Source organism: Tenrec ecaudatus, chromosome 2 (genome assembly GCF_050624435.1).
Source record: "Tenrec ecaudatus isolate mTenEca1 chromosome 2, mTenEca1.hap1, whole genome shotgun sequence".
Classification (NCBI taxonomy): Eukaryota; Metazoa; Chordata; class Mammalia; order Afrosoricida; family Tenrecidae; genus Tenrec; species Tenrec ecaudatus.
Genome location: NC_134531.1, coordinates 163,499,277 through 163,522,508, shown reverse-complemented (window position 1 = coordinate 163,522,508; position 23,232 = coordinate 163,499,277). Strand labels below are relative to the sequence as shown.

The following is a 23,232-nucleotide window of genomic DNA, read 5'->3' as shown; positions in this document are numbered from 1 at the left end:
TACAACATGGCCTACGACTACACCGAGCTCTACGTCTGTGCAGATACTTTGAAACTTCAACCACCACCCCCCTCCCCCCTCAAACCACACCATCTCTACCCAAACTACCACCACCATCACCACCATAGCACCTCCACAGCGACTATGGCCACCACGCCAACACTCCCCTATATCACCACCACCACCACCACCATCTGTTGCCGCTGTGTCAGTTCTGACCCTTAGCCGCCCTGTGTGCATCAGAGTAGATCTGCACTCAATCAGATTTGCACTGGCTAATTTTTCAGAAGTAGATTACCAGGTCTTTCCTCCCATGTGCCTCTTGGTGGATTTGAATTTCTAACCTTTTGTTTAACAGCTGAGTGTGTTTGACTTTTTACACCAGGGATTCCTTGAAGCAGTTAGAAAAGGGAAAAATGCAGATTTCTCAGGGCTCTGTAGACGAGTGGAGCATGTTCTGAGCCCCACTACGTTGACCTCAGCAGAGTGCACCGGTTGCCTGTAAGGACAGTATTGGTTCCCTCCTGTGAGTGAGCCTGCACCAAGGATGTCCCTACCCTGAAGAACTCCTTAGTGGATCCTGCTTCCAGCGTCCCGTAAGCAATTTCTGTCTGCTTGGCTAGGTCCTCTGCGCTCTCAATGGGAGACACCATCCTCTCCACAGTCAGGAAGGCAGCCAGGTTGGCTGTGTAGGAGGAGATGATGATCAAGGTGAAGAACCACCAGACGCCACCGACAATGCGGCCAGACAGGGACCTGCAGATCAAAAGAGAGGTGTCAAAAGTCAGACATCATTTGCAGGACACAGGGGATGGTGGGAGGAGGGTTGAGAGCCAGCCAGAGCCCCATTCTCAGAGCTGTCAAGTCCTATTGCACCTTTCTCCTCGATCAGCGTTTTGTGAGAATCCACTTGTCAGAGAGATTTGCCTCTGCGTTTTGTTCCTTATCATGAATGAGCACCTGTGGGGTCGTTGCCATTCTGGGGTGATAAAGCCCATAGTTACATAGTCACACTCACTTTCACACACACATTGACATTGAGACACATGGTAACAAAAGACACAGCTATGTAAACACTAGCCCTCAAAGTCAGACACCTGGAAATATCCTTCATGGTACAATTCCATATGCATCAAACATGTGCACACACATACCGGAATGCAAATGCACTTTCACACATGTTCTACCATGTCCCCAAATGTTTTCAGACTCTCTTCTCACCGTTCCCCTTGTGGCTGGCCTGGGCCATCAAAGTGACAGGCTCAAAGGAAGGGAAGGGAGCTTGCTTGGGAAACAGAGGGAGAAGCACTGTACTTCAGCCACTTCACAGAACGTCATCATTGGGCACAGGTGTGATTCTTCCACTGCCACCAAGCACGATGATTTCACTGAAATGGAGACACAGTATTCTGTTCTGCATCAAAGTGGCAACTATGATGATCACACATGAGGTGAGAAATGTATCTATGAACTCCCCTGAGTCTGAGTCTCCTCTGGCCAGATCTCACAGACATGGACAGGAGGTTTCCAAGCCCAGGGCTACCCCCAGGACACTACAAGATGATTTTGGATGTTATACCGGGTATTCTAATATGGTAGATAGACAGGACATCACATGGTCATGCAAAGCACATAATTATTCTCTTTCAATCCTCTTCTACTCATCAAGGAAGTGTCATTCTGGAGCCACTGTCCCTGTAACCCCTTTCAAACATGTTTTCTGACAGCCTCAGGCTCAGAGCCTTCAACAAGTGACAGTGCTTAACCAGTAGATAATACTTAAGAGTCAAATAAATCAACAATCCAAGCCCATGAGTTTTACAGATAAACTCACTGTGACTTGGGAGAGTGCCCAAGCCTGCCCATTTTACCCATTTAAAAAATCCTCATGGACCCCCTCTGTCGTGACCCATCTGTATTGTATTGACCCTGCATTCCTATGTGCCCCAACCTGCCCTGCTCATTGAGACTCCTCTTCCCTGTACGGAGACAGTGTTCACGCTCAGAAATCCAACAACGATTTGTTATTGTTTCTATGTGGATAAGGATATTCCTGGATGCTTCCCGTGGAGGGAAGTAAGGCAGAGGAAACTTGTATGAAGGAATGGGACCCAGAAAGAAGAACAAAGGTATCTCACCTGAAGAACAGCTGCAGAAAGAGGGGATTTAACTAGAGGGGCAAAAAAAAATATTTGGAGGGATGTGTTCATTAAAGGGTTGATGTAGGGTTTGTATCACATGCCCTGTTTAGGATATTTGGCAGAAACTTCTGGAAACAACTAAACATGAGGATAATTGTTTTGACGGGTTGAGTGGTACAACAGTGAGCTGACTCTCTTGGGGTGATTAGATTTCCCCACCTCTGAAAGTGTTCAAATGGTGAGTCATTTATGGAGATGTTGTACTTAGTTCCTATTGTTGTGGCCTCTATCCTCATCGGGCGACACACTTGAAAGAAAGGATATACAAGACAGAAGAAGGGTTGATCATCATGCGGGGCCGGAGACTAGCTGCTTCCTCTCACCATACTTCCATCTCTGGGATTCTGCATTTGAAATCATAAGTAGGTAGGCCACAATGTTTCCCTTCCATTAGCCAATCAAACAAACTGACATCGGTGAGGCAAAATCAAGCTCTCAAAATAACAGGACCAGTACACAGCTGGTCTCAACATCACTGCAGCCTTTGGAGACCTAGTCTCAGCTGATGCATGTGTCCAGGCCTCCAGCAGAAGCTGTTGCTCCATTCCCAGTACTTGATGACCACGATGGTGTCCTAACTGGACTTCCTGCTTCCACTCTGGCCTTAGCCCCTGCTCCCCTGCCTAATCTGTTTGTGCAAGTTCACACAAACATCATTTAAAAGGACAGACATTCATCACATCATGATTCTTTCTGCTTAAAACTGCTTAAAGCCTTCCTCTTACACGTGGAGTAGAATTCGAGCTCCTTGGTGACCCTCAAGGTCCTGTGTGACCTGTCTTCTGCTCGGTCACCAATGCAGTGTACTTCGGATATGCTGGCCACCTTTGTCCATCATATTCATAAAACTCCCTTCCTTATCATTTGCTGCCCATTTTCCCTGGTCAACCCCTCAAACCTAGTTCATCCTCCAAATGTTATCCCAGGTATCACTTTCTGACACCCATACATCAGACTTTCAGAGCCTCACGTGGTTCTTACCACCGCTGAAATCTGACAGTGTCTTCCCCTTGTTTGACTGTGATTTCCCTTTTCACCATAACCTCTGCAAGGTAGAAGGCCTTTTGAGAAATAGCGTGTCTCTGGTGTCCAGGACAGAGAACACATGGTCACCCTCAAGTCATTCCAACTCATGGTAGCCGTCTGTGTGTCAGAGGGGAAGTGCCTTCTATAGATACTCAGTGGCTCTAGAAGTAGATCACTAGGGATTTTTTTGGTGTGTGTGTGTGTGTGTTGCATTTGAACTGACAACCTTGCGTTTAGAGCTGGGCATCACCCCAGTACCTCAGCATAGAGTAAACCAAATAAACAAACTCACTGACATCCAGTCAGTCCTGACTAATGATGATCCTCTACCACAGGGAACCACTGCCCTTGTGGGTTTCTGAGAATGTAACTCTTCATGGGTGTAGAAAGCACCCTCTTTCCTCCCATGGAACAACTGATGGTTTCCAACAACTCACCTTGCAGTTAACACCCCAACTCATGATCCATTTTACCATCATGACGTCTTAGCACAAAGCAGTCCCTCAAAAGCAACTGAGTGCAACAATACCCTTTCTTTCCTCTGATAAGTCTATGGGTCTACCCACACTGGTTTCGAGAGGCCAGGAACAGTTGTCAGGGTCAGGAAAATCCCCAGTTACCTTTGTGCTAGGGCGTCTGGAGCCATGTTCTCAAGCCAAGTATCCAGGATCTCTCTTTCCTGACACAACCCAAATGAGAAACCCAGCTCAGTTATCCCAAAGGCAAGATCACCTAGTGAAGCTCAAAGGCGTCATAAGGAAGCTTCAGGCCTAAGGCAACTTCTGTGCTCTGGTTTAATTAATATTTATCTGCCAGTGTTGGGTGCAGCGTGCCTTGCATGGTATTCCCCATATCCCCACCTACTTAATGAGGATACAAAGAAATATTCTACTGCTGAACAGTCAGCAGCTGTCCTCAGTGGAATAACCAGAAGGCTGGGGAAAAGCGTTTCTTCACATGTGACATGCTTCTGAGTCTTCCTTTGCATCTGATCCAAGACATGAGAACTTGAGTGTGAGATGAGACAACCTTCCACCACACCTTCAGTTCAGCTCCCCTGGCTTAAGGGAAGTTGAGTTTCTCCCTAGGAACTCACCATTTCCCCAGTTCCAGAGCCAGAGGCAGGGAGCTGACAGTAGACCTGGACCGGGAATGAAACCTTTGCCCTTTCACTGAGCAGCCCCGTAACCCTGACAAGTCACCAACCCTGATGGGCCTTTGACTTTCTCCTTTCTTTAATGTGTGACGCATCCTACTTCATGGTAAGAAACAAATGCTTAGAAGTAGAATTATTACTCTTTGTTCTTTTCCTTTGACGAATACAAGTTATTGGAGCTAAAAGGAAATGGTAAAAGGGAAAATACTTTGGACAATGCTACTGAAATACCAGGCATTATTGTTCAGATGAGGACGACTCTTCCAGGGAGCCCCGGGCAGAGCAACCCTTTTCTCAGTGGGAAGGACTAGCTGAGAGCTGAACCCCTTGGAGATCTGCCCAGTCACCTAATTTTCATCGTCTCTTAACTTGGCACAGCTCTTTCCAAGGCTGTCTCAGTGACTGAGGAATCCCTTAGGTTCCTCCAGACTTGATCACAACCTGCATGACTCACTGCAAAACCGATTTTGTGTTTGAACTTCGTTTATAGCCTTGTGAGATGGATGAGTGAGGGATGGTTATCCTCATTTTATAGATGAAAAAACTGAGTTAGAGGCTCAAAATGACTGTCCCAGGGTCATGTAGTGAGGTGCCCTGGTGTCGTGGTGGTTATGAGTTAGGCGGTGAGCCACAAAGTCTGCAGTTTGAAACTATCAGCCACTCCAAGGGAGAAAGATGGGGTACAGTCTCAGAAACCCATAGGGGCAGTTTTACTCTGTCCTGTAGGATTGTCATGAGTCAGCACCAACTTGGTGGCAGTGATTTTGGTTTGGAAGATCAATCATACTGAGGGGCAGTAGCAGAGCTGGGACTCAAAACAGGATGTCATACTTTCTGTCCACCATTCTAGATACTACAGAACTTTGGCTCCATTGACCAATACTGGTTCACTTGTGGATGGCTGTGGACATTGTAAAACTGCAACTTCTCCAAGATCTTGAATCACACTCAACACATACTTCTCATGAAGGTCAGGGCCAGTTTTGGGATCCACAGACAACAGTCGGACCACCAACATCTCCACAGAAGTTAAAGTGTGCTCATGTTGCATTTGAATTGTGATGCTGGCAAACACTACTGAAAGTCCCATGGAATACCAAAAGGGTAAACACATCTGTTTGGAAGAAGTATGGCCAGGAAGCTCTTGAGAGGCAATAATGATGAGACTTCATTTTGCATACTTGGGATGTGCTGTCAGGAGAGACCAGTCCCTGGAGGACACGATGCCCGCTAAAGCAGAGGAGCAGCAAACAAGAGGACAGCCCTCAATGAAATGGATTGAACCAGTGGCTGCACTAATGGGGCTCAGGCATAGGAACAATCATGAGGACAGTTCAGGGCCGGGCAGTGTTTTGTTCTATTGTGCATGAGGCTACTATGGGTTGGAACTGCATCTAACAACGATAGCATGGAATTATCAAAAACGTAATTGCTTAAAACAACACCCATTTAGCATCACACAAGTTTGTAGCTCAGAAGCTGGGATGATGTGGCTCATGATTTCATTGGTGGAAATCACGGAGTTGACTGGGTGGGCGTATCATTTCTATCTGGGGCTTAGTGCCCTCTTTCAGACCTACAGACTTTGGCAGAATTTATTTCCGGGTGGCACAGGGTGGTGGTCCCTATTTCCATGCTGATTGCCAATCATGGGCCGCTCTCTGCTGCCCAAATCCCATACCATATGGTCTTCTCACGCCAGTCTTGAAACCAGCAGTGTTAAATCTCTCACGCTTTGAACCTCTCTGGCTTATACCAGGTTGGAGAATAACTGCTTTTAAAAGGGCTCCCCTGACAGAATCAGGCCCAGCTAGGTAATCTCCAGCTGTTTAATTTCATTTTCAAGTTCTCTTCATAGCAGCGCTTAGATGCAGTTGGATCGAATGACTAGGGGCAAGGAACCCATAGAGGTCTGCCAACAGTACTGCTTATTCATCATTTTTACAAGCATTTCTTAATAGACACATGGCAGGCAAATTCGAGCAGCGGGAGGGTAAAGGTGAACACCCTACAGTCTTTCCCTTCCATGAGATCACAATCTGGTGGAGCAATGGGGGATGGTCTTGCCGGAGACACGCTGATCCTCTGTAACACACTTAGTGCAGTGTCTGGCCCACAGTGAACACGTGGTGAAAGCATAGTCACCAATGTACATCATTGCAATACTAGAAGCAATGATGTGGTTCTATGTGACACATATGAAAATAGCACTAAGAGAGCCGAGAAGGGGCTGCTAACGACTGCTGGTAAAGCTCAGGGACAGTTACTGGAGGAGGAGGATGTACATTGTTTGGCAGAAAAGTATGAGGAGGAGACCACCAGGCAGAATGAGGGCCAGGGAGTTGGAGCAGGTGTGGGAGGGAGAGGTGGAAGGATGTGTGAGAGGGGTATTTGCCAGCACATAACTGAGCTTTAGGCCACCATCATCCCTCAATGGAGGTTTAAGGGCACACTTAAGGTGTCCCGACAATTGATATTGGAAGAAAGCTCTAGCAATCTACTTCAGAAAGATCAGCTATTGAAAACCCCAATGGAGCACAGTTTTACTCTCAAACATATGGGGTTGCTACGCGTCAGAATGCACTTGTTGGCAACAAGTAGTTTCTGATGACTCTTTGTGGTATTTTTTTAGCCATAATGAAGGATTGAACAAAAGCACAGCCTACAGAAATCATGAGAGGTGGTCTGGCTGAAGAGATGAAGAATCCAAGTATAGGACTTGGTGACTCATAGGAGCAGGGGCTGTTGAGCGACAGTCCACACCTGTTGGGTGAGTGGATTCTGGCATGATCTGGGGTCAGATGTTGGCACCTTGTAAGTAATGATCTTTTCAGTCTTTCTTTAACAAAACACTAAATGCATCATTAAATGTAAAACTGGGTGTTAATAGACTATAGTAAGGATATGATTGTACCATTCTCTGTCTTCTAACAGAGGGGCATTTCTTGTCAAAGGTCAAAATTCAATGCAGATCTTGAAATGCGTATTTCTAATCCCACAGTTTGAATGTGATGCCCCTAGACCAGGAGTCTGAAAGATTCTCTGGTCAAAGGCCAGTCAGTAAATATTTTGAGACTTGAGGGCATTATAAATTCTGTCCCAATTACTCTCTGCTGTTGTAGCATGGAAACAGCCGACAATCTGTGAACACACATGTACGCTACATTCCAATAAAACTTCAATTACAAAAGCAGGTGGCAGGCTGGATTTGACCCTTGGCCTGGATTTGACTCTTGTTCTAGATGCCGTGAGAAGCAGAGACCTTTGAGAGAAGTTAAAATAAAATGGTGGTCAAAGTCGTATATCCCGATGTTAGCCTTTCCAGGCAAATATCCAGGTATCATGTTAAATTGATTCATTTGACAACGACTTTTCTGTTGTCTGTAGTGAGGCAGCATTCAAGACAGGTCAAGCGCATGGGCTCAAGAGTCAGACAAAGCAGGCCGAAGTCTTGCCCTTTATGTATCGCATTGTCACTCCATAGAGCTGTGCCGCTACATAGTGCTGTGCTTGTTTTTCTATAAGATGAAGTAGTGGTAGTTCTTTTTCAAATATTGTATCTTATTTTTCCTCTTTTTATTGTGAATTAGGTGAAGGTTTACAGAGAAGATCATAGTTTTACTCTCAACGATCATATACATTCTGGTTCAACCCACCCGTGGCAATCACCTCTGTGCATTGTCACTTATCTGCTTCCTCTCTGTGTTTCCTGTTTCCGTTTGTTTCCTTTTCTAACCCTCTGCACACCATCCTTGGGACGTGGTACCCTGTGGATCTTAAATGATTTGTAATTCTAATGTTGAGGGAAGTTCAGTTCCAGATCTGAGGGGTGACTAAGGCCAGTCTTTGGGGGTGGGGATCTTTCACCAGTCTCTATTTAAGCCGTGAGCCTAGTGTCTATCATGATTTTGAGTCTGTTTCATATTTTTCTCCAACTCTATCTTGGATCCACCGATATAATCCTCTTAAAGGTATTTTTAAGCCTTCAAAACGAAAATGCAAGTAGAGCCCATCGCCGAGGCCTGGCACAGAATAAACGGTTCATCGTGAGGGTTTGCAGACGATGTGAGGAGCAAGACCTGGGTAGAGGTCGCAGAGCCAGTACAATGGGAAGGGCCTTCAGAAGAGCACAGACTTGGGGTCTTGTGTAGGGAGTGAAAGTTATCAAACTGCAACCAATATTTGATGCCAATAACCTGCCCAGGACATCTCTGACAAGGAATTGGACATGCACATTCTTCTTTACTTCTAAAGGCCTGTTATCCCCCCAGAGGAAGGGGGACAGAAGGGGCACCTCCTGAGTCCCTTTATTCAGCTGAGCACAAGAGATCACTTGGCTTAACCTGCTTCCCTTTGTCATTTGTTCCCCATGGCTATTTTTAAGAAAGCGTGATGGAAACAGGGGTTGGGAAAGCACAGGATCAGATGGCCTGCCTCTAAATTATTGGGAGGAAGAAGTCCATCTTGACTAATTACTGAGCTGGACTATGTTCGGAGCAGGGCTCACTTGGTATCAGGCATCGAGGTTCCTAGACCAGGGTAATTAGCTCTGGCCAAATGCAGCAATTCCACTGATGAAACCACTTTATCCAAGACGCTGTGTCTGGGTGGCAAATCATCCCATTTGTCACCAGCTGCAAATCACCCAGCTCTTTCCTGGCAGAACGGGCATGATTCATTTTAATTGACCCAGCTGCCGGTCACTGTGTTCCAGCGCTGACGTAGGGGAGGGGTTTGCATTCAGAGAGTGAGTCTGAGGGGTGGGCAGCTGAGGAGCATCAAGGAAAACCCGGGGTTCCTTAAGAGAGTGTGCTGGGCTAGAATCTGCAGTGCTGTTTCAAAGAGCAGCCGTTTTGTATCCCCACTGTTCTGCTCTTGATTCATTCATTAACTCTTTGCTCACTCTATGAGTCTCATTTTCACACCTGAACACGGGGGATGATAAAATTCATCATTTGAATTTGGAGGATTCAGAGAGACCAAATTTGTTCTGTACATTTGGCACAGAGCACAGCAGGGGTCAAGGTGTCTGTCACCTGGGAGGAAGCACTTCTTCGATCCTCTGGGTCCCTCCATTCTCCGGGGTTTCCTTCTGCCTCAGAGGTTGGTTGTTCCTTGTCTTTTCTGTTGGCTCTATATGTTTGTACTAGATGATGTTATCTAGTCTACTTATATTGATGTGAAGTTATCTTTATATGAACATACTGATAACTCGCAAGTTTAAATCTCCAGCCTCTTTCCTGAGCTCTAAATGCATGCATTTAACTTGCTACCTAAAACCAAAGATAGGCCCAACAAAATTCGTAATGAAGCTTTACCCAAAAGATACAAATAAATACAATCAAACTCTGTCTCCCTCTTCTCAGGAAATGACACTCCTATGTACCTTGTTGTTCAAACCGATGATGCCCCAATGTCATTTCTGACTCATTCCATTTGTTTATCTCCATATTCAGTCCCTCCAAACCAACCATTCCCTTTGTCCTCAGATGTCACTCTAGCCTAGAAACTAGTCTCACATTTTCTAGATTTTTCTCATCTTTTACAATCGAAAATAGCCAGAGGGGGAATTCATATATATAAAGATACTTATATATATTCTATTATATACATGAAGATATATAAGATATGATGTTAAGTCCAGGGTGTGGTAGAGCACTGATGAAACACACAGCGATTCTCTAGTTCTTTAACATTTCCTCCTCTCAATATTACGGTTCTTATTCTACCTCATTAATCTTGTTAGACATGATTATATTCATTTGTATAATTAAGATCATTTGATGCATGAAAGCCAACCTAGATAACCCTGCAGAAACAGTAACTGGAGTAATGATTCCCTGAGGGTATGGGAAGAAAGGGGGAGAGGAGTGGGGGAAGGAGAGCTGATGGTAATGATGACTGTATAATCCCACTCAAAGGAAACCAATAACAGAATTGTAGGTGAGCAGATATATTGGATGGTGTAAGACATGGAAAATAAGAACAAAAACAATGATAATATAATAATAATATAGCAATAAGAGCTATAAGGGGGTAAGGCAGGTGAGGGGGGTGGATAAAGGAGAGCTGATATCAAGGAGTTCAAGAAGAAAGAAAATGTTTTGAAATTGACGGTGGCAGCAATTGTACAAATTGTGCTTGATATAATTATGAATCGTTACAACATCTGTGAGAGCTCCCAATAAAATAATTTAAAAATTGAGAACAGTGTATAGAGGAGGCGATTGACATATATATACATATGTATATATATTCATTATGTGTATCCTTCTATTGAAATATAAGTATAGTAACTGGTGCTCAGTGAATTTATATTGAAAAAGTGAATGATCATGCAAATGTTTATGATGACAAAATACATGCCCTGGCATAAACTGGCTCTTCTACATTCAGTCATGGCGGATGGAGTGCAATTGGGATTGACCTGAATTTGTAAAATATGGCTGAGCTGGGCTGATAACTAAAATGGGGAAAACTATGGGTTGACATCCTACTAGAAACTTAATAACCTTCTCAGAAACTAAGGACAGCATGAGCATTGCATAGCAACCAAATCTCTTGATTGGCACAGTCAGAAATACACTTGCCTGGCATGAAAATACAGCCAGCAGTCCTGCTGTGAATGTCTGCTGCTCTCCATAATTCTGGCAATCATCTCCCAAATCTGGCCTCTGCGATGGTTCATAAAGCTCTTCTGAATCTCCCTTTTAAGGGCTTTGACCAATAATTTTCCCCTTTCTGATTGTTGTCCATTGCACCCAAATTTAAAAAATTGGTGTCTGTTCTGATTTCATTTTGTTGATCATGGATTGGCTGGTTTGATCCAATTCAGAGCTCTGTTGCATACCACGCCTGGTGGGACGTGCACAAGAAGTTGCTTCTCCAAGAAATCTGCTTAATGGAGGAGACAAGACACACACAGAGGCAACTGTGGTATCGAGTCATTTGGGACAAACAGCACAGGAGCCATGGATTAAACGCCTGGGAAGTGCAAAGGCAGGAAAGGCTGTATCCTACTGCAAGAAATTTGGAAAGGCTGCTGGAAGTGGTACCACTTAACTGGGCTCTGTCGGCTATGCAGGGTTTGAACATTCTGACGTAGAATCAGGTGGAAAGAGAGTCATCTTCTGGCTTTGGAACAGCATGTGCTGTTGTGTGGAGGTGAGACAAGAACCTGAACCAGCAAGAATTTCATTTTGTACAAAACTTATTATTCATACCAGTGGCCACCATTCTCAGGGTACCTACTCCAACACAGCAGACGAACCTGACGTCCACTTTTCTAACTCTTTCAGGACAGGGGGCATCACTCCTTTCAATAAGTGAGAACTGAGGTTCAGAGAGACAAAGTAATTTAGTGATGTCCACGAAGCAAGTGGTGGAGCTGGAACGTGGACCCAGACCCACAGGGGTCCCATGCTGCTGTTTCTCGAGGCCCAGCTTGGACCAGATCACCCCCTCCTCTCTCAAGTTTCCTTCTCGCACCCAAGCACTGCTTACTTATCCACAGCTCCTGGACTCAAAGGGATATTTGGCATCCTTTTTAGTGTTAAAAATAATGGGACTTCCTCCACATACATTTTTGGGTTGGAGTTCTTAGAAGTCACTCTGTTTCCACTACTGCCTGCTGGCTGGCCCACAAAGTCAAAACACATAGTTTCTATGTACTAGCCCTCCTCCTGACTGTTGCTACTCTCTCCTGATCCACCAGCTGGCTGGCAGGGATAAGGTGGGCTCCACCGACCTGCGTCCCTGCTTCCGTGGGCCAGGTGTGGGGCCTGGGTTGTCATCTGTGGCACAACATGTCAAGTGTTTGATGTCTTCAGGATTGGCAGTATCCTGAAGTGTGGGATGCTGAGGACTTTTAAAAATAGGCTCCAGGATAAAATAACAGTATGTGCTTCTGCTTTAATGAACGTGTGCTGAGCTCTAGCATGATGCAAATATTAATAGGAGCTATGATACTTAAAATCACCAATTGGAATTCCTTCACCGGTCAGGTGCTTTTTCACCTTACCCTGTTCCCTGCACGTTCAGCCTCTCCCTCATACAGATTCCCCAGCCACCCTAGCAGGCCAGCTCCCCAGAGGAAGGGATTCCTTCAGCCTGGAAAGAACACTTGCTTTTCCTCTCGCCATCCAATCGTTTCTTCAAAGGGATACTCAGCTCTTTCTGAGACAGAGAAGAGGATTAGTATTCAGGAGTTTGTAGACTTTCTACTCCAGCCCTTGCCACTTGTCACCTATGTGACTTTCACTTCTTCCCCGAGCCTCACTCTCCCCATCTGTGAAAGAATGAATGGAGTCCTCCAGTATACTGTAAATCCTGACCTCTATGCCTGTGCCTAGGAGCCCTGCTTATGTATTGAGCTGGTAACTGTATGATCAGCAGTTCAAATCCACCAGTCACTCTGAGGTTATGCAACCCATAAACCATTGCAGCCTTGAAAACACACAGGGGGCAGTTCTACCTTGTCCTACAGGGTCACCATGAGTAGGCATCAATTTGATGTCAGTGAGTTCGAGAGTTTTGCCTGCGATTATAATCTCATTGTGAAAGGGGTTGTCTTTTGTTATGTTGATAAAATAGGTTCTCTAGAGTTGATCTCTTTTGAACTATAAAAGAGATTAAACAAGCGAATGGAGATGATGGGAAAGAAGATGCTAAATGACATGAAGATAGATCAGAAGCAGAAGCTCAAAGACACAAGGATCTTCCTCTGGAACCACCAGAGAGTGCGGCGCCAAGCACGCAGGCACATAACCCCCTAAACTGTAGGAAATAAAGCTCTCTGTCTCAAAGCCACACACGTGTGATCTTACAGTTATAGTAGCACTGGATACCCAAGATGCCATCTACGAAATGGGGGAACAACCAAATCACAAACTACCAACAAGCTAACTCCAACTGCTGGCCTGACCCGTGCGTGCAGGGGAGAATTGCGCTCCACAGGGTTTTCAAGGGCCGGGGAGAATTGCGCTCCACAGGGTTTTCAAGGGCCATTCCTGATTTTTTCCAGAAGTAGCTTGTCAGAGCTTTCTTCTGAGGCCCCTCTGGTTTGAACCTCAGACCTTCAGGTTAACAGCCAAGCACGTTAACCATTTGCCCTGCTCAGAGAACTATCTAAAAAAGGATGTTGTGAGGATGAGTTGTAGTGTGCTTAGCATGGTTCTTGGGCCAGAGTGGATGTCTGGTGGAAGCAGTAATGACTCTCCAGACATGAAAGATAGGGTGCAAAGACGTTTTCAACCTGCTGGTCAATGGAAAGAGCAGGCTTTAACGTCTCTTAAACGTCTGCCCAGGGAAACGTGTCTGCAAGTGTGTAAACTAAGAAGGTACAAGATTCATCTCGGCGAGTCATTCTTTTCTTTCCCACCTTCATGTTTCATTCCCAGATTTTTCTAAATGAATACCTGTGATTTTCACAGTAGGAGGACAATAGTCAAAGCCATGGACTGTGGAGTCATCCATCCCACCTGGGTTCAAAGCCCAGCTTCTGCTTTTGCTGGCTCTGCCACTGTGGCGAAGGGACTTAGCCTCCTAGAGTTTCCGCTTCCTCACGTGTAAAATGGAGATAGGTAATAGCAGGGCAGTTGCCTCTCAGTATACGAGGAAGATGGGTTCCGGAAACATTGTGGAACCACAATCCAACAATATGCTCACCTATGCTTATAGAAAATGGCGGAATATTTGTATTTAACCTAGGCACATCTTTACACTTCGCATCACTCTAGATTACTTATAATACCCAATACCATGGAAAAAGCTACGAAAATAGCATTTTATGCTCCATTTCAGCCGTTGAGAGATTGCTTGACAACTTAATTGCCCTTCCCTTTCCCAGTACTTTCAGTGCTTGATCGGTTGAATCTGTGGATTCTGAGCCCACAGACAGAGGGTCCAGCTGTGCTTTCCAATGTCAGCCATTTAAGTATTATGCGTATTCTCTCCACTGACTTGATCAGTGATGAGGAATCAGAGCCACGAAAGACAGTGTGCGACAGTCTTTGTGAGGGGATGGTATTTAAGATGAGAGCTGAAGGTTGAGAATGAGCCAGCTGGGTGAAGAATTGGAAGGAATAACTTTCTAGACAACCAGGAAGAAGAAAAGTTCTGAGACAAGAAAAGGCTTCACAACTCACCCATTCAAGGCAAGGGCAACATTATAGCCAAGGTATGTGAATCTCTATATTCAGTGTATATTCACGGCAGCTGAGTGTGAAGGTCCTTGGGTGGCACGGATGGTTTGAGCCTGAAGGTTGGCAGTTCGAACCCACCTGCGCTGCGACATAAGAAAGACCTGGCCACCTGGCTTAAGATTAGGAAAACCCTTACAGCAGTTGCATGTGGGTCGCCGTGAGTTGAAATTGGCTCAGCTGCAGTGGGTTGTTCTGTTTTGCTGTCTGATGCCGGTGAAGAGAGACTGCCTCTTCAGTCTGCAGGTGTGAGGGCAGGGACACTGGGATTAATGACGAAAGGCCCACCTGCAAGTGCCACTCCTCTGAGAGATGCGTGGCTGGCAGCTGCTCTGCACCATCATCTCTTGCCGACCCACACTCTTCTACTTCTCCCGTCTGCATTCCTTTGCTACACTCAATTATTCAAGTTCTCCACAATCCCCTAGTACCTAATGCCTTCTCAGTGAATATTTGCTAACTGAATATGAAGCTCCATAAGTGGGTAATTTGTAATGCTTCCCTCTAAGCTACCTACAGAAGAAAAGGTTCCTTAAGTTAATTAATAGTACAAAAAGATGGCATGAAGAACCATTTATTCTATGAATCAATACTAATTTAAAACACCTCAAAAGCACCCATTTTTGAGAAAATGGTATCCCAGGCACAACCATCATTCTTTCAGAGCCCTAAAAACATGTCCCTTTAGAATCTTACTCTGCAAAGCAGTTTCCATAGAGAAAATTAATACATAAATGTGAAACAGGAGTATCTTTAAAAATATTGTGAAAGACTAGTATGCTTACAAATTCAAACAGGTTCCATTCCTGATAAATCTGTACACTAATTTGTCCCAGTTTTGATAGAATGCTTACTCAGAATCTCTATCTGTCCCTCTCAACACTTCTCGTTAAGAATGCCTTCCCCCAGCAGGGATGTAATTGGAGATGCAGTTGGCTACAGAATTACTGTGGGTCATGCAGGAGTCGGAAGAAACACACACACACCGATCCTCATTCGCAGTTCTCATTACCCAGTTCTCAAGTAGGAGAAACAGCCAGGGACCATGACCCTGTGCTCATCACCAGGACCTGGGCCCTAGGGTTCAGCTCTGTGACTGAAGCTTAACCTTCAGACACCAAAGAGCACAACACCGTCTCTCCCAATATTTGCCCCATTGTTCCTAGGATGTATGATAGCCAGAATTCTTTGATGGCCCTATGGCCTTGATCCCCATGTTACTCCTCTGATTATATCATGTTACATTGCACACAGGGTCTTTGCTTTTGCAACTGTAATTATGAGACCCTCATAGCTGTAATTACAATACTAACTGGGCGTGCTTAAAGTAATCACACCAGTCTTTTAAAAATCAGGAAAGCTAAAATCGCTATCAACTTATATCCACCCTATCGGATAGGATAGAATTCCCCCTGTGGGCTCCCAAGATTGTAAGTCCTTTCAGGAGTAGAAAGCCTCATCTTTCTCCTATTAGGTGGCTGGTGGTTTCAAACTAGTGAGTTTGTGGTTTGAGCCCAATGTGTTACAACTACAGCACAGGGCTCCAGACTTTTAGAGGCAGAAATGTGTCTCCAGCTGGAGGCAGAAGAGGAGGTCAGACACATGGAAAGTGTGAGAGTGGGTCTCCACCACTTAGACAGAGGGACCAGAGGATAAGAATCTGAGAGCGGCCTCTAGAAGCTGAGAAAAGTTTCCAGTTGACAGCTGGAAAGGAAGTGGGGATTTCAGCCCTCTGATCGCAAGGAATTGAATTCTGCTGGCAATAGAAATGAGCTGGTAAGAGGACCCACCCCTGGCCACAAATGAGCATATATTTCATTCAGCCCTGGGAGAACCTGAGTAGAGAACCTACTGGTATCATTCTGGGCTTCTGGTCTATGGAACTGTGAGATACTATGGAGGGATATTGCTTTCACCTACTAAATTTGTACCAATTATTAGTTATAAATACAAAAATAATACAGAATGACTGTAATCAGTATTCAATGTCACCTTAAACTTTCTCATGTTTTCCATTTGAGAATGTCTATAATTCTCCCAAACACATTGTTCTACTTCACTCTTCACTTTTCCCTTCTATATCCTCTGGGCAAAATTTTTGATTAAGATTAAAAGCTCGGCATGATCAAGGGTAATATAACCCAGAGGAATTACTGAACCCCAAATGAAGGCTGAGCATGAAAGTGAGACAAGAGGAAAGTAAAAGGAAATAGAGGAAAGAGCTGGGAGGCAAAGGGCATTTATAGAAGTCTAAATAAAGGCATGTACATATATGAATATATTTATATATGAGGATGGGGAAATGAATTTATGTGCATATATTTATAGGTTTAATGTTAAGGTAGCAGATGGATATTGGGCCTCCACTCAAGTACTCCCTCAATGCAAGAATACTTTGTTCTATTAAACTGGCATTCCATGATGCTCACCTTCCTGACACGATCTCTGAAGACAAAGTGGGTGCATAAATAAATGTGGTGAAGAAAGCTGATGGAGCCCGACTATCAAAAGATATAGCATCTGGGTGCTTAAAGACTTGAAGGTAAACAAGTGGCAATCTAGCTCAGAAGTAACAAAGCCCACACAGCACACCAGCCTGTGTGATTACAAGATGCAGAAGGGATCAGTTATCAGGCATCAAAGAACAAAAAATCATATTGTGAATGAGGGGGAGTGCAGAATGGGGACCCAAAGCCCATCTATAGGCAACTGGACAGCCCCTTACAGGAGGGTCGTGGGAAGGAGACGAGCCAGTCAGGGTGCAGGGTAGCAATGATGAGACACGCAACTTTCCTCTAGTTCCTAAATGCTTCCCACCCACCCCCAACAACTATCATGATCCCAATTCTACCTTACAAATCTGGCTAGACCAGAGGAGGAGGTACACTGGTACAGATAGGAAATGGAAACACAGGGAATCCAGGACAGATGGTCCCCTCAGGACCATTGGTGAGAGTGGCGATACCGGGAGGGTGGAGAGAAGGTGAGGTAGAAAGGGGGTACCGATTGCAAGGATCTACATATAACCTCCTCCCTGGGGGATGGACAACAGAAAAGTGGGTGAAGGGAGACGTTGGACAGTGTAAGATATGACAAAATATATAATTTATAAATTATCAAGTGTTCACGAAGGAGGGGAAATTGGAGAGGGTGGGGTAATGGGGAGCTGATGCCAGGGGCTTAGGTGGAGAGCAAATGTTTTGAGAATGATGAGGGTAACGAACGTACAGATGTGCTTTATACAATTGATGTGTGTATGGATTGTGATAAGAGTTGTATGAGCCTCCAGTAAAATGATTAGAAAAAAGATTAAAAGCTCTGGAGTCATGCTGTTTGGTATCAAAGTTATTCTGCCTTGGACAAGTGATGGTGACCTTGGACAAACTATCTCACTCCACTAAACCTCCGTTTCCTTGTTCACAAAACTGCTGTCTCTGAAAGAATAATGATCCCTCAAAAATGCCCAAACCGAAATCCCGGGAAATTAGCATGACATGAAAAAAGAGACTTTGCAGACAGATTTGAGGTGGTTCGTGCTCTGGTGGCATTGTACGGACATTGAGCTGACAACCACAAGAGCAGCTGCTGGAGACGACCAGCCGCTCTGTGAGAGAAAGACGGGGTTTTCTACTTCCGTGGAGAGTCTCAGTCTCAGGAACTCACAGGCGGCAGTTCTACTCTGTCGTCTAGGGTCTCTGGAGTTGGCACTGAATAGACGGCAGTGAGTTTGGTGCAGCTAGGTGCTGCCAAGTTCACTGCCTACTCATAGCAATGCCATGTGACAGAATGGCTGTAAGCTTTGTTATCATTTTAAAAAACTTCCCAACAGCTTTATTGGCACATAATTTTCCTGTCATACAATTCAATAGTTCAATCATTCAATCATATCAAAGAGCATTTCACAATCACTACCACATTAATCTTAGAGCATTCTTCCCCCATGGTTAAATTGCCTTTAAAATGAGTTGTGGAATCAAAATAAGACAACCAGTTCTAGTTCTCCCTGCCCCCGAGACCTTCATTTACTCCCCAAATCCCCTTTCTCTCTCCATGGCCACCCCATCCCTGCATTCCCTCTGCCCCCCTGGGGTCAGTGATTCTCATTATGGCCACGGATCACCAGGTCTTCCTCTTACAGAGCCTTGGGTTGGGTTTGAACTACCAGATCTTCCAGGTAGCATAAAGGTGCATAATCGTTTGTGCCACCAAGGCTCCTTAGAGCGAAGGCTACGGTAGTTAAAATAGAGAGATTTTTTTGGTTTGTCCAAGTAGGTATAATGTAATTGCATTGGCCTTTACAGTGGGAGAGGGAAGCATAATTATCAGAGACCTAACATAGAAGGACAGATTTGAAGCCTCAGTGGGACATGTCCCACTGTTGCTGCCTTTGAAGATGGTGAAGGCGGCCAAGCACCAAGGACAGTGAGAGTTGGGTAGAAGCTGTGAACAAAACTCTCATTAAATGGGTGTCACAGTCCTACAACCAGAAGAGCTTGCCAACAGCCCGAATGAGCCAGGAAACAGATGGCCCTCTGAGACTCCCAGGACTGAACAGTTCCTATGACACCTTGCACTCAGCCTGGTGAGACCCATACAGGGCCTTCAGAATGACAAGAGAATACATTTGTGATGCTTTAAGACAATACATTTGTGATAATTTGTTAGGCAGCAGTAGAATACAAATACAGAGAGATTGTGAAGAATACAACCAAACCCAAACCCAACCGATTGCTGGCAAGTTGATTCTACCCAGGACAGGGTATAAATGACTCCATAGGGGTTTTGAGGCTATACATCCTTACAGAAGCAACTGCCTTATTGTCTTGTAGAGGGACAAGTGGTTTTGAACCATTGATCTTGTGGGGAGCAGTCCAGTGTTTAACCCATTGCACCATCACAACTCCGTTTTATGAACACTATTTTATGAAGAATATGTAAATCCCACAGGGAAGAGGTTGGCTTATAGTAAGGTCCTAATCCATGATTTTCCTCTCACTACAATCTTTTATGAGTCATCCACTGATCTGGCCACACGCATCTTCCAAGTTCATTCTGAGTCCTTTCCTTTCGTATCTTCTTGATTTTTATGCACGTCCTTAAATGCCCTTCCCAACTTCAAAATCCATCTCAGATGACATATTTTCCAAAAAGCTTGTCCCATTCACTCAGCCAGGCTCTATTGCTTCCAAAATAAAGCTTTCTTTGTACATCAGCTAGCTATCTATTACATTTATTTAAGGCTCTAGAATATATGAAAGCTTTCCTATCTTTATTAAATTCTCTATCAGTTAGAATAGGCTAGATTATACTGTCATAATACACAATCCACAAATCTTTGTGGCTTAAAACAACCAGGTCTGCATGTCCATCACAGTTTGGCTGGGTCTCTGTCTGCTCACCCACCCCCCTCTTTCTGGACCCTAGATTGAAAGGTAAATTGTTATTTGGAATGTCGCCAGTGCACACTGGCTCTTAAGGCTGCCCGGTAGTGTTCCATGACACTTCTGTTTATACATCATTCGCCAAACCAAATAAAAGGGCTGCATCTAGCTCCAGAGCGAGTGGAAGGCCCAAGTAATCCTCCTGTGAGTGTGTGGAGGAGGAAGAGCTGGGCATCTACCTGGTGGACAGCATTGACAACAACCGTGGGTTCGCACCCAGAGAAATCCCTGAAGTAAGAGGAAGATTTTACCAGTTACCACTGCAAGAGTTGCTGAGGGAATGGGCCATCTGATTAGGGCAGATGTGTCTAAAGTGGCAGCGTTGGAACTAGGACCCAAGTTTCTGCCCATCCTTCATCCTTCTCTGCAGAAACACGGTTATGTGCGTGACAGAGGGCTGAGGATGCAGCCAAGAAGCAGCCAAGTTCCGTCTTGCCTTCGTGTTTATAATCTACTTCTAGGTCAAGGCCTCTTTCTAGAGCTCCACACCTGCCTCCCTGATCTCATTCTGCTTCAGGTGCCAGTGGTTCTTGCTGCACTCCTCCGCCATGCCTGCACAGCTGGACAAGTAACTGGAGGGCAGAGACAGGGTCTTCTATTTAGAAGCCCGCAAGGTGCCTAACGTATCAGGCCCTCCGCAAATGTTCCTTGGATGCAACTAAGTTAAAATTGAAAACAAAATTCACTTTAAATGCCAAACATTTGTTCTCTGCTTATATTCTCCCCCCTGTGTTCCCAAACTAGTGTATTAATAGGGATTTACATGTGCTTTGCCAATTTATTACAGAGAACATTAGCTCTCTACCAGCGTATATTTGAAAAAGAGATTAGTAAGATCATCAACAATACACTTCATAAATCACTTAGAAAACTGCCAAAGCAATTTCTTACTCTATCCTTTTTTTTCTTCCAAGAGACTCCACTTCTTTAATTGACTTATACTAAATTGACAGTTTTAATTAGCAGCCATGAAAATCCAAGCTTTTAAAGCTACGGCAGAGTAGAACGGACTGTCTTCCCACAGAGATGCCGTGTAGCATGGGTTAAGCTTAGGCGAGAAAGGGCAAAGGAGGGAAGAAAAGGGGCTGCCGAGGAAAGGTGAAGGGAAGATGCGTATCCCAGGCCTTGTCTCTGGGGCTGAGGAATTCACATGTGTGCTCCATCTGAGGAGTCCTGGGGACGTCGTGGTTATACACTGGGCTGTGAATCCTAGGTCAGCGGTTCCAAACCACCGGCCGCTCCTCAGGAGAAAGATGGAACTTTCTACTCCTGGAAAGAATTGGAATCTTGGATGCTCACAGGCAATTCTATCCTGTCCCATATAGTCACTAGGAGTCAGTGTTGACTTGATGGCGGTGAGTCTGGTTTGGGGGTTTTGGGTGCTCAATCCAGTGGGAAGGCCAGGGCCATCCTTCTCCTTCACTGTTTTATATCTCACAGCTCTAGATCCTGCCCCGAAGCTGCAACCTGGATCAGAAGAGGCATCAGGGTGATGCAAATGGTTTGTGCTGGACCCGTGGCCTGAAGATTGAGTGTTCAAATCTATTCAGCAGCGCTGTGGAGGGAAGGTCCAAGGAGCTGCTTCTGTAAAGATTCCAGCCAAGAAAACCTGGAGGAACAGAGCTACTCTCCAGCACATTGGGTTGTCATGAGGCAGAATCCATTCAATGGCAGCGGGTTTGGTTTGGCCTAGGCTGGGCATGCCATCTGCCTTTGTTCGGCCTGTCGGGATTTAAGGAGGGGCATTGAATCAACTTTGACGCTAGTCACCCATCCCCATTTACTCCATGCATCATGTGCCTTTTGTGTGCCAGGCTTGTGCTGACGACCGAGGGAGACCTGAAGAATAAGTTCTCCATGGGAAGGACATGCGTTTGTGCTGTGGGGAAGGCCGAGAAAATAACAAGACCCAAAGGTAGGGACCTGTCAACGAGGAGGGCCCGGGGTTGGGACAGTAGAGGGTATTCAACAGGGTCTGGACAGGAGGGGGCAGAATAGAGGTGGGGAATGAGACCCAGGAGGAGACCATGGAGAACCTGGCAGGTACCAGGAAAGTACTGAGGAATGATAACAGCGTAATTGCCTTTGGCCGTTCACAGTTTCTGAGAGATTCCCCTTCCTTGTAGACTTCACAGTGGATTGGGGAGAGAGGGCAACAAAACTGAAAATTTAGAGCTAAACAGGCAGTATGCAGGAGTCTAGATCTCAGGGAACGACTCTGTAGACCACACGGCGGCAGCAAGGAAGGAAGCCTACTTCTGTGAATTTAGGAGGCCATCACTATGGGAAGACTGATGAGGATTGGACAGGGGTTCGTCCACTAGAGATGGTCATAGTGAGAGGTTCCATTATTTGAATGAATATTTGTGCCAGGCATTCTTCACGATGGTTTCCATTCTATCTTCATCTCATTCTATTAGAGAAGTGTTTAATTCCATTTTATGGATCAGAAACTTGAAGTCTGGCAAGGTCTTCACAGCCGCTTTGAATCTAGAGTTAGTCTTTTAACCTTTAGGCTACCCTGTTCTTCTATACTTGTCTCCCAGAGTTCTGGCTGGGTTATCTTGGAAGACAGTGGAGATGTTTTTGAGGTGGGGAATGCCGGGAAGAAGCAAAAGCTCTCGAAGGTTCGTCCCTAGCAGTAATGATGTGGAACCAGTGACCAGACTGCCTTGGGGAATGATATCTCCAGCTGCCCTCGCTGACCTCGCAAGAATGTCCGCTCTGTCCTCCTCAGGCATTCTCTCTGGATAGACATGCTGCCTGAGTTCCCAGTCCTCAGACTCTGCTACTGGATCTGGCTTCTTGTAGTCTCTCAGCAACTGTTCATGTGAATCCCTGGTGGCTGTGGGGACTCCTGGACCCAATCTTCTTTAAGTTCCTTATCAGTTAACATTTAAGTTAGAGATAGAAATCTTGCTGTAATTGAAAAAAAAGGGGGTCGTGGTGGAGAGGGGTTTGTAGGATGTAGGAGGGAAGAAAGTGCCTGAGATAAAGGAGCAGGGGAGGTCCCTGGTTTATTCGAGAAGTTGACTGAGAAGTAGCTGTGTTAACGGTGAACAAGGTACCTACTTCATGTCGAGTCTGTTTCCCCATCTCTATGTAAAACACAAGAGGAGGAAATAATGCCTGCCTGCTTTGGGATGTGGTAAAGAGCAAATACAATAAGAGAGGACTGTATTCTTAAAGCTGAGACACTTCCTGCAACT

At 45.2% G+C, this 23,232-nt stretch overlaps 1 protein-coding gene across 4 annotated transcripts in view; it reads right to left on the bottom strand.

Moving 5' to 3' along the window:
* The window catches only part of GRIA1 (glutamate ionotropic receptor AMPA type subunit 1), a 379,675-nt gene that overhangs the window by 46,022 nt on the left and 310,421 nt on the right, over positions 1-23,232 (bottom strand). For all 4 annotated transcript variants that reach the window (XM_075543167.1, XM_075543168.1, XM_075543169.1 and 1 more), the window contains one exon: positions 558-756. In XM_075543167.1, coding sequence (XP_075399282.1) covers positions 558-756 — 199 coding nt within the window. The remainder of the gene's footprint in view (positions 1-557; positions 757-23,232) is intronic.